At 39.7% G+C, this 11,066-nt stretch overlaps 1 protein-coding gene across 2 annotated transcripts; it reads left to right on the forward strand.

Annotated features, from left to right (window-relative positions):
* Nucleotides 1–4,425: 4,425 nt before the first annotated feature.
* Nucleotides 4,426–10,678, forward strand: LOC105808156 (zinc finger protein 681-like). 2 transcript variants are annotated; one of them, XM_012641725.1, is made up of 3 exons: nt 4,426–4,459; nt 4,971–5,066; nt 9,294–10,678. In XM_012641725.1, the coding sequence occupies exons 1-3, from the start codon at nt 4,426–4,428 to the stop codon at nt 10,676–10,678; spliced, it is 1,515 nt and encodes a 504-aa protein (XP_012497179.1). The 2 variants fall into 2 exon arrangements, with proteins under 2 accessions (XP_012497179.1, XP_012497180.1); XM_012641726.1 differs by having other exon boundaries at nt 4,971–4,996; nt 9,320–10,678.
* Nucleotides 10,679–11,066: the final 388 nt, after the last annotated feature.

The following is an 11,066-nucleotide window of genomic DNA, read 5'->3' on the forward strand; positions in this document are numbered from 1 at the left end:
GGCTCCTGGTGTAAACAGAACCTGGTGGCAGAATCAGTAAGTGTCAACAAGCACCTCAGCAGTAAGAGGTGAGGGCCACAAAATATTCAGAGCCATGCCCGCAACCGCACATGCTTGTACACTGTGGTACTGGACTAGAGTCTTCTTGTCCGTGGTCATATTCCAGGGTTAGCGGATCAGAGGCAGGTAATCTCACATGTGGATCCCAGGGTGGCTGCTGCACCAGGGCAGTTCCATTTTCTATCCTCGCCCCATGGAGTCATGGTGAGTCTCTCCTAACCGAATCACCTTGGGGAGGGACATCAGCGCAGGCTCACTGGGGACACTCTGACCAGCCCCTAGGAGTATGTAAGACATTTGGGGATGTCCCATGCAGACTAGGTTCAGGCCGACAACGGGATCTAATTCTGGTTCCATCTCAGAGGAGAGGGACGGTTTCTTCCTCTCCTGACAGAAGAAATCTCCTTGGTTGGAACCCAGTGGGAGTTGCTCCAGTTTTCTGGTACTTGGGTAAATAACAAGGAAGAGGTCTGGAGACACAAACTAACAGACAAACCGCTTTCTTCCATTTCATACGGCCATTAGGAAAACAGATGAAGCAGTCACAGTCCCTACATCCAGGAACATTCACTCTGGAGCAAATGGAAAAATGGTTGAATTCAGCATCATGTGGTCAGTACAAAGAAGGGAGGGGTACAGGGGACGTTGGCTTCATTCGGACACTTCCCTTACATCGTTGTGAGTTCTGATGTGACCACCTGGAGGTTACTTATGGACAGAAGAGTTGTTTTTATTGTTATTTCTATTGCTTTTACCTTGCTAAGAATAAATATTTAGCTTCTAATATAATTGTCCTAAAAAAAACCCCTAAGGAATTTGATTAAATTGCTTGTTATTATATGTTATAGAATATACCAGAGAGTGGTATAAGTAGAATGAAATTATACAAACTCTAGGAGTCAAGTTTCTGTCAAGTAGCTTGAGGAAAGAGAACTGTGAATATACTCCAGGGGCATAGAGAGATGAGAAGACTGGGGCCCTCTCCCTGCCACAGCCCTGCCCAGATTCATCCTCTTCTGAGCCTGCTCCAGGTCTTGCCCCACCCTGGAATCTCCCTGCACAGAACTTATTAGAGGAGATCAGAGCATTGGCTGCTTCTCCTGCTGTCTCTCCAGAGCTGGTGCTCACAGTTTCTCCAAACATAAAAGAAGATAAATGAGAGCAAAAGACTATCGTGTTGGGGCCTTCATTTATTTCTTTTGTATTAAAGCCTGTGTTTCTGGAGATACTCCACCCAGCAATCTGTTTTCCATTCCATTTGATTTAGTATTAATAGTTGCTCTACGAGTTTCAAGAAAGTAAATATAAACACAACAATGAAAAATCCCTCTGAACTTCCCTCTACCTTTCCTTCCTGTATCCCTCCCATCTGTCTATATTTAGCTTGTATTCTGTACATCTTCTTTTAAAAATCAATAATGGATAAACAAAAGAAGAAATAGGGTGGGCCCTTAATCTAAATCCTGGGAATTATGGGACATTTAGTATCCACCTCCCAGGGCGTTATGAGGATGAATTCGCAAACCGAGTTTTCCATGCACATAACATACTTGTGAGCACGGTACATGCTCAGGCATGTGTACGTGTTGTTTTCCAAATGCAGAATAACTCAGACACTTCTTGCTGCCTTCTCCAGTTTCTGTAAACTTTAAAGGGAGTGCCATGTTTCAGGATGGTGATTGGTGGTCTTTATTTTGGACCAAAAGTATTTTTGCCATAAGAGTGCTGGGTGTACGGCGCTCTGTGTGCTGTGCCGGCTTTCTCTATCTGAGTGCTACTGATAACACGTGTAGGGGGAGCGACATCAGCACTGACAAGGGACTTTTTAAAGGAGGCAATTCATGGCCCCTTCCACACCTGCATGATCACATTACTTAGAGGGCGGCCAAGATTAGCAAATGCTTTATGTGCACATTCTAAGAGATTCTCAGTCCAGGCTTTCTGTTAGAATTACATGGCCAGTTTGAACGCTATCACCTGTCTCCATGCAGATTCTGCCTGTTGGTCTGCGGGGGAGCATCCATGTGGTTTTAAGTGCTCCAGGTGATTCTAAGTTGAGGCCAGGGTCAAGTACTAGGGCTCTGAGCTATATTCATGAGACTTGAGTTCAGATTTTGTTCCGAAGGAAGGTCACAGGGCCTTCTCTGCTTGGGTTTGTAGGTGCAGCTCAGTGTGGCCCATATTTCCATTGTTACAGTAGACTTTACTGGTGACTGTGGCAGGAGAGGGCACCTGAAGTCAGGAAAGAAGAAACACACTTTGCTCTCCATGTAGAAGTTCCTGACTCTCCTGTAATAAAGGACAAGGAAGGATACACTTTTTATGCACTTGAGGGTCCTTCTGCCTGTGGGTGTGGTGGCAGCAGGTGAAGGGGTTGTCTGATGCCTTGAAAGGCACATTGTCAAGATGCAGCTGTGATTTGTTCAGATCATCTTACCTAAGAAGGCATTTCAGAGGAGGAGGAAGAGGAAGAAGTGGCTGGTTCTCAGGTAATTATGTCCCAGGTCAGGGGCTGTGTTCACTTTTCTTATTGGAATGTCATGTGTTTAGACTCTGTAAACCTTTACTATTCTCTCCTTTGATGTTTCTGCCTATTGAGTTTCTTTCAACTATTTTTTCCTTTTTATTCTTAATGATAGTCAGGAGGCTCTGAAAAATTCTATTTTCTTATATACCAGGGCCTTCTCTCCATTCTCGCCATCCAGGCTTCCTTATGCCATGAACAATTCTCACCGTAAATTTATGACCTGCAATATTAAAAGTAATTCCCTTTGTGGCTGCTGAACATCTTGGAAGCAAAATCTTTGCAGCCCAAGATTCCCAATGGAGATGAGTTCAGGCCTTGGGATACCACCAGTGACGAAGGGGGACGTGTACTGTTCACGTTCTGTCTGGATGTTCCATTAGCTCTCTGTAGAGCCAGATTAGTGAAATAGACATTAACTGCCCAGAATAGCTCAGAAAGTTCTGAGAAAGAGAATAAGTAGAAGGGACTTGCTCTCTAGGATCCTAAAGAAAGACTATTTACACTATTAGAGGCTGGGCATGGGGGCTCGCACCTGTAATCTTAGAACTCCGGGAGGCTGAGCTGGGAGAATCACTTGAGCTCAGGAGTTCGAGACCAGCCTGAGCAAGAGTGAGACCCCGTCTCTACTAAAAACAGAAAAAAACTATCTGGATGTAGTGGTATGCACGTGTAGTCTCAGCTACTCAGGAGATGGAGGTAGCAGGATCACTGGAGCCCACGAGTTTAAGGTTGCAGTGAGCTAGGCTAATGCCGCAGCACTCTACCCTGGGTAACAGAGCACGACTCTGAATGAATGAATGAATGAATGAATGAATGAATGAATAAACTATTAGATATTACAGAACATGAGAGATAGCTGTAGCTTTAACTTTGCATAAAACTGATGTTTCTTCATGATTAGATTGAGAAATTTACTGTTTTTGCACAGCCATGATGTCTGTGTGCATTGGCATCTGAAAGTAATTTGTCCGATTAACAGCTGATGTTAATTTTATTCACTTGGTTAAGTTCTCGCTGACAGATTTTTTTTTTTCACCATAGAGTTAATTATTTTTCTTTTTATTAATAGGTCCCTATGAAGATTTACCAACTGATGTGCAGAAACCATCACATTTAATCTGGAAGCTCCTTTTTCTTTTTAGATTTCCTTTGCATATAGCTTGCTTTGGAAAATGAAGGCCATGATCTTTGTTTCCTGGTCAGATGAACTAGGATACAGCCAGGCTCTGCCACTTACTGGATGTTTGAAAAACATTCCCCTTGAGCCAGAAGCATTGACATAACTGGTGAGCTTGTTAGAAATTCAGAAATTCAGGCTTCACCCCAGATCTCCTGAATCAAAATCTGCATTTTAACAAGGTCTCCAGTTTATTGTTGTACACATTAAAGTTTGAGAGATACCTTTTAACTCAGCATGACTTTTCCATCTGAAATATATATACAACTTATCCTGTATGATGTAAATATAGCACTCGAAAATGTAGATGCTGTGTTGGCAACCTGAATTTTATACTGTATCATCCAGAAAGCTATAGTATCTACACCAGTTTTATGGATCTTATGTCATTTTCTCTCCTCAAAGTTAGAGAATACATTACAGAATATTTCTGTGTTAAAAATTGTCTTTTTGAATAAATCCAGTCACTCATGAGCAAGAACCAATATTCTTCCTTCTCCCATTTCACCTGGAGTCACATTAAGAACTCTTCCCACGGCCACGTTGTAAATATGTGTTTTTCTTTCAGGAACTGTTGACATTCAGGGATGTGACCATAGAATTTTCTCCAGAGGAGTGGGCTTGCCTGGACCCTGCTCAGTGGAATTTGTATAGGGATGTGATGTTGGAGAACTACAGAAACCTGTTCTCCCTGGGTGAGGATAGCTTCAATACATAATTTCTATTCCACACTAAGGATTTCATATCCTTCCTTTGTTGAATGATTCTGGGAGTTTCTGCTTTGTATGAATGGGTTTCAGATTACTGTTTCCAAGGAAAATTGGTGGATTTGTTGGTATAGAAAAAAAAATTTCAACTTTCTTTATCTTGACATTAATCTTACTCTTTTTTGAGCTGAGCTGATTTGTATCTTTCACTCTAGATTAGTGGTAATCCCAGAAATTTAATGGTATAAAATATTGCTGTCCACAACTTAAAATCTAATTTCCACCATCAATTTCTGATTGACTAGTACTGGGTAATGGAGCCAAGGATGCACAAGTTTCAAGTACTTTCTAAATATTCTAAAGTTTATCAGGATATGGTACTTTGGGATTAATTTTCTAAAATATTCTATAATATTCACTCTTCTCTACTGAGCACAGTATTAGGTTGGTAATTGCAGAATTCTAGCAAGAGTCATGTTACTTTCTTTTAATAAAACAGGTCTCGCAGCCTCTAAGCCAGACCTGATCACCTGTCTGGAGCAAAGGAAAGAGCCCTGGAAGGTGAAGAGACGTGAGACAGTAGCCGAACACCCAGGTAGGTGGGAGTGAATGAAGCAGATGACACAGGTGAGAGGTCCAAAGGTCAAAGAGGAAGCCAGACCTTACTGTGTGGTTTGGGAAGTTCTGCTCCAATAGAAATGGCTTCTGAGCAGCCTGGGTTTGTTTCTCACGTATGGGCATCTCTGTTCCTTGTTCTTAAGTTATCTAAGGACTTGACTTCCCCTTCAGTGACCTTCCTTTGAGGTTGCAGTGAAAACCCAAGTCCTGTTCATGGCTTATCAGGGACTGCAGGATCTGACTGCTCTTCCATTGCTTTTCAGGACGTGGGAATATCTGTGTATTTTGAGGAACTCTGTTAAACCATTTTGTAATTTCCCTTTTTGCATCATACCTGAAATATGTGAGTGCAGTGGTGATATCTGCATTAGGTTCAGAGATCCCAGGAGCACCACAGGCAGATGCTGTATGTTTTCTGCTCTATGGTTTCCTATCCTGTGGAAGTATTAAATATGATTCTACAGAAATTCATGCTCAGTAACATTATCGAACATTAAGTATCTCCCTACATACAATAAAATATGTTATTTTACTTCAAAATTCTGTTTTTAGTGTGTGAATTCTGACTAATATTTTAAACTATACTCCCAAATTCCTCAACTTTAATATAGTTTAATATGTCTACTCCCTAAATTTCTTAAATATATTATGTCTTTGGGCAGATTGGAACACTGTTGAGCATATATTAATCACCAATTTTTACTTTATTTTTTAATAACTATTATTTTGTTACTTTCTCTTGTTTTTTATGAAGCTTACTGGGACTGCATCAATCATACATATGTATGTGTGGGTGACGTGGATTTTCTTCACGTCTATACAAGCAGTTGTATAACTATATAATTATGTGCAATGCAATGATTCAGTATGTGTATACATTGTGAAATGACTGGTATTACCAAGTTAATGAACATATTTATCACTTTACAGTTACTATTTTTTTGGTCATGAGAACACTTAAGGTCTACTCTCAGCAAACTTTAAGAAGCAAAACATCAGTATTAGCCGCAGTCACAATGCTACACATTAGGTCCACACAACTTATTCATCTTATAACTGAAAATTTGTACCCTTTGAACATCTCCCTATTTTTCCCCACCTCAGGCCCTGGCAGCCACTTTTGTACTTTCTGATTCTGTGAGTACAACCTTTTTAGTTTTCCCCTGTAAGTGAGGCCATGCAGTAGTGTCTTTCTGTGCCCGGCTTACTTCAGGTAGCCTAATGTCCTCCAGCTCCCTCTCTGTTGTTGAAATGGTTGAATATTTTTTATAGCTGGGTAATATTCTATTGTGTATATATACCATATTTTCTTTGTCCATTCAGCATTCACAGACATTTAGGTTGTTTAAATATCTTAGCAATTGTGAATAATGCTGCAGTGAACATGGGAGTACATATATTTCTTTGAGATAACTGATTTTATTTCCTTTGGTTATATACACACTAGTAGGATTGCTGAATTGTATGGTAGTCTATTTTTTTTTTTTTTTCAAAGAACTTTCATACTAGCCCAGGCTAGAGTGCCATGGCATCAGCCTAGCTCACAGCAACCTCAGCCACCTGAGTAGCTGGGACTACAGGCGTGTGCCACCATACTTGGCAAATTTTTTCTGTATTTAGAAGAGATGAGGGTCTCACTCTTGCTCAGGCTGGCCTCGAAGTCCTGACCTCAAGCAATCTGCCTCAGCCTCCCAGAGTGCTAGGATTACAGGTCTGAGCCACCACACTTGGCCCTAACAGGTGTTATATCCAGGGGAATGTTTTATGAGCTATTGAGATTGTGTGTTCTGCTGTCATTGTGTGGAGTGTTCTCTATATGTCTGGTAGGAATAATTGTCTTATACTACTTTCATGTTGTCTATTCCCTTATTTATATTGTGTCTTGCATTATTATTCATTACTGGAAGTGAGATATTGAAATATCCTACAATTATTATATTGTTGCATATTTCTTCCTTCAATTCTGTCAGCATTTGCTTCATATTTTTGGCAACTTACACAAACACACATGCACATATATATAATATAAAAATAAATCATACATTTCCAGTGAATGAACCATTTTTATTTAATTTTTTTTATTTTTGAGACAGGGTTTCCCTCTGTCACCTGACTAGAGTGCAGTGGCATCATCATAGCTCAAGTGGTCCTCTGGCCTTAGCCTCCCAAGTAGCTAGGACTACTAGGCACGCACCACCACTCCTGGCTAATTTTTCTATTTTCTGTAGCAAGGAGGTCTTGCTCTTGCTCAGAATGGTCTCAAACACCAGACCCCAAGTGATCTGCCCACCTCGGCCTTCCAAAGTGCTATGATACAGGCATGAACCAGTGTGCCTGGCCTAATATTTCTCTTTGTCTTTTGTGAAAGTTTTTTTTTTTTTTTTTTTTGAGACAGAGTCTCACTCTTTTGCCCTGGCTAGAGTGAGTGCCATGGCGTCAGCCTAGCTCACAGCAACCTCACACTCCTGGGCTCAAGCAATCCTTCTACCTCAGCCTCCCAAGTAGCTGGGACTACAGGCATGCACCACCATGCCCGGCTAATTTTTTCTATATATTTTTAGTTGTCCGATTAATTTCTTTCTATTTTTAGTAGAGACAGGGTCTCGCTCTTGCTCAGGCTGGTTTTGAACTCCTGAGCTCAAACAATCCGCCCACCTCGGCCTCCCAGAGTGCTAGGATTACAGACGTGAGCCACCGCGCCCGGCCTTTTGTGAAAGTTTTGACTTAAAGTATATTTTATGAAATCGGACAGGATTTGCCTCAAAATATATTGTGCCTAATTGTGACCTACTGTCATTTGATTAACATTTGCATGGGATGACTAGTGGTGATAAACTTTTTCAGCATCTAGTTATCTTGATAAGTCTTTATCTTTTTCTTCATTTATTACAGAAGGGAAGTTTTGCTGGGTATAGTATTTCTGCTTTTAAGTTTCTGTTCTTTCAGCACTTTGACTATATTACCCAATTCTTTCCTCACATGCAAGGTTTCTGTTGATAAATCCACTAGTAATTTCATAGGAGCATGCTTGTAGATGGCATGTAACTTTTCTCTTGCTTTCAAGATTCTTGTGTGTGGACTTTCAAAACTTTGCTTATAATCTGTCTTGTTATAAGTCTCTTTGTATTTATCATAGCTGAAGCATGTTGAGCTGCTTGATTTTTTATGTCTTTATTTTTATTTTTCAAAACATTTGAGAGTTTATCAGTCATTTCTTATTCTTCAGCTCCACAATTCCTTTTTTATGCTTTTATTTTTTGCTCACATCCCATTTTTCTGGTTTTATTTAGTAGTCTGTATTCCCGTTTCACTCACTGAGCATCCTTAAGATGGGTATTTTCAATATTGTGGGTTTATTATGCATTTCTATTGCTTTGTGGTTGATTTCTGATTATTAATTTCATTTGATTGGGCTATGTTACTCTGGTGTTTTGTGTATGTTGTAATCTTTGGTTGAGATTTAATAATTTTAAAAAAGCCACCTTTCACAAACTTTATAAAGTGTCTTTTTCCTGGGGGAGTTGGACACCAATTGACTGTACTAGAGATTTGAGGAATCTCACATCTGTTCTTAGGATATTTCTTCTGTGGAATTATGTTTATTTTCCAGTTAAAGCAATTTCCCCACATTTCTTTTTATGAGCCTGTCGTCACTTGCTGCACCTGTTCTCTGTCTATGGTACTCAAGTCTCTGCTGCTGTCACAGTATTTTACCTTTGGTTTTAGCACACCCAGTCTGTCTTTCAAACCATAGCACCATCCCTTTCTGCACTCTGTTATGGGAGACAGAAACACGTCTTTGGAAAGGCCCCCAAAAGCTGGAAGGATTGACAGCGGGAAGGATTTTCTTTTTCTTTGAGAGAGAAGCTGGGAGTTAGGAGTCTACTTCTATGTATTGGGAAAGAGGAGAGGCGGGTGGGTAAATATAACAAACTTTTCTTCCCCTCTTGTGTGGCTCTTGGCATTGTGCTCACCTGGTGTGCTGCAAACTCTTACCTAATTTTTAGAATTCCCACAAAGGCAATTTGGTCAGTTAGTTGTATTACATTTTACATATCTAAAAGAGAATTCGAGCATGTGTATTGCATTAATATTATGCCATCTTGGTAATGTGCTTGGCATAATTTTACATATTAAATTTGTAATATATATTTGTTTCTGAAAAATAACTGGGATAATTTATTATTTTCTAAATTTCTTTCAGCTGTGTCTTCTCATTCCACCCAAGACTGTTTGCCAGAGCAGCACATAAATGTTTTATTCCAAAAAGTGATACTGAGGCGATATGGAAGCAGTGGCCTTGAGAATTTAAACTTAACAAAAGACTGGGCAAGTGTGGGTGAGTGTCAGGAGCAGAAAGGATGTTATAATGGACTTAAGCAATGTTCAAAAACTACTCAGAGCAAAATCTTCCAATGTAATAAATGTTTGAAAGTCTTCAGAAAATTGTCAAATCTAAATAGACATAAGATGAGACATACTGTAGAGAAATCTTTTAAATGTAAAGAACGTGGGAAAGCTTTTAAACAATGCTCACATATTACTGAACATAAGAGAATTTATAATGGAAAGAAATGTTACAAATGTGAAGAATGTGGCAAAGTCTTCAATCAGTGCTCATACCTTACGAAACATAAGAGAATTCATACTGGAGAGAAACCCTACAAATGTGAAAAATGTGGCAAAGCCTTTAATCAGTGCTCATACCTTACGAAACACGAGAGAATTCATACCGGAGAGAAACCTTACAAATGTGAAGAATGTGGCAAAGCCTTTAATCAGTGCTCATACCTTACGAAACACGAGAGAATTCATACCGGAGAGAAACCCTACAAATGTGAAGAATGTGGCAAAGCTTTTAACCGGTGCTCACACCTTACTATACATAAGCGAATTCATACCAGAGAAAAACCCTATGAATGTGAAGAATGTGGGAAAGCCTTTAATCAATGCTCATACCTTACTAAACATAAGAGAATTCATATCGGAGAGAAACCCTACAAATGCGAAGAATGTGGGAAAGCCTTTCACTGGTACTCAGACCTTTCTGTACATAAAAGAATTCATACAGGAGAGAAACCATACAAATGTGAACAATGTGGCAAAGCCTTTAATCAGTTCTCATATCTTACTAAGCATAAGAGAATTCATACCGGAGAGAAACCCTACAAATGTGAAGAATGTGGCAAAGCCTTTCACTGGTACTCAGACCTCTCTGTACATAAAAGAATTCATACAGGAGAGAAACCTTACAAATGTGAACAATGTGGCAAAGCCTTTAATACATGCTCATACCTTACTAAACATAAAAGAATTCATACAGGAGAGAAACCCTACAAATGTGAACAGTGTGGCACAGCCTTTAACCAGTGCTCATACCTTACTGCACATAAGATAGTTCATACAGGAGATAAGCCCTACAAATGTGGAGAATGTGGCAAAGCCTTTAGCCAGTGCTCATACCTTACTGCACATAAGAGAATTCACACTGGAGAGAAACCCTACAAATGTGAAGAATGTGGCAAAGCCTTTAATTGGTGCTCAGATCTTACCATGCATAAGAGAATTCATACCAGAGAAAAATCCTAAGAAGGTAAAGAATGTGGCAAAGCCTTTAACTGGTTCTCAGATCTTACTATGCATAAGAGAATTCATATAGGAGAGAAACCCTACAAATGGAAAGCCTTTAATAAATGTTTGTTCACATATTACTCAACATCAGAGTCAGACTGGGGGTACAAGTGGTATAAATTCAACAACTGTCAAAGTACCTTTCAGAAAATAAAAGTCTTAGGCTGCACCAGAGTATTTATACTGAAAAAAACATATTACAACTATAAAGGGTGGTGAAGTACCTTTACTTATATTACAGATCTTACTGTACATAGGCGAATCTATTCTGTAGGGAAACCCTCCAGATTGCTCAAGCTTTATTTAAATTCAGAGAATTCTGATTGGAGAAAACCAAATGTAATGT

Source organism: Propithecus coquereli, unplaced genomic scaffold, assembly GCF_000956105.1.
Source record: "Propithecus coquereli isolate 6110/MARCELLA unplaced genomic scaffold, Pcoq_1.0 Scaffold168, whole genome shotgun sequence".
Classification (NCBI taxonomy): Eukaryota; Metazoa; Chordata; class Mammalia; order Primates; family Indriidae; genus Propithecus; species Propithecus coquereli.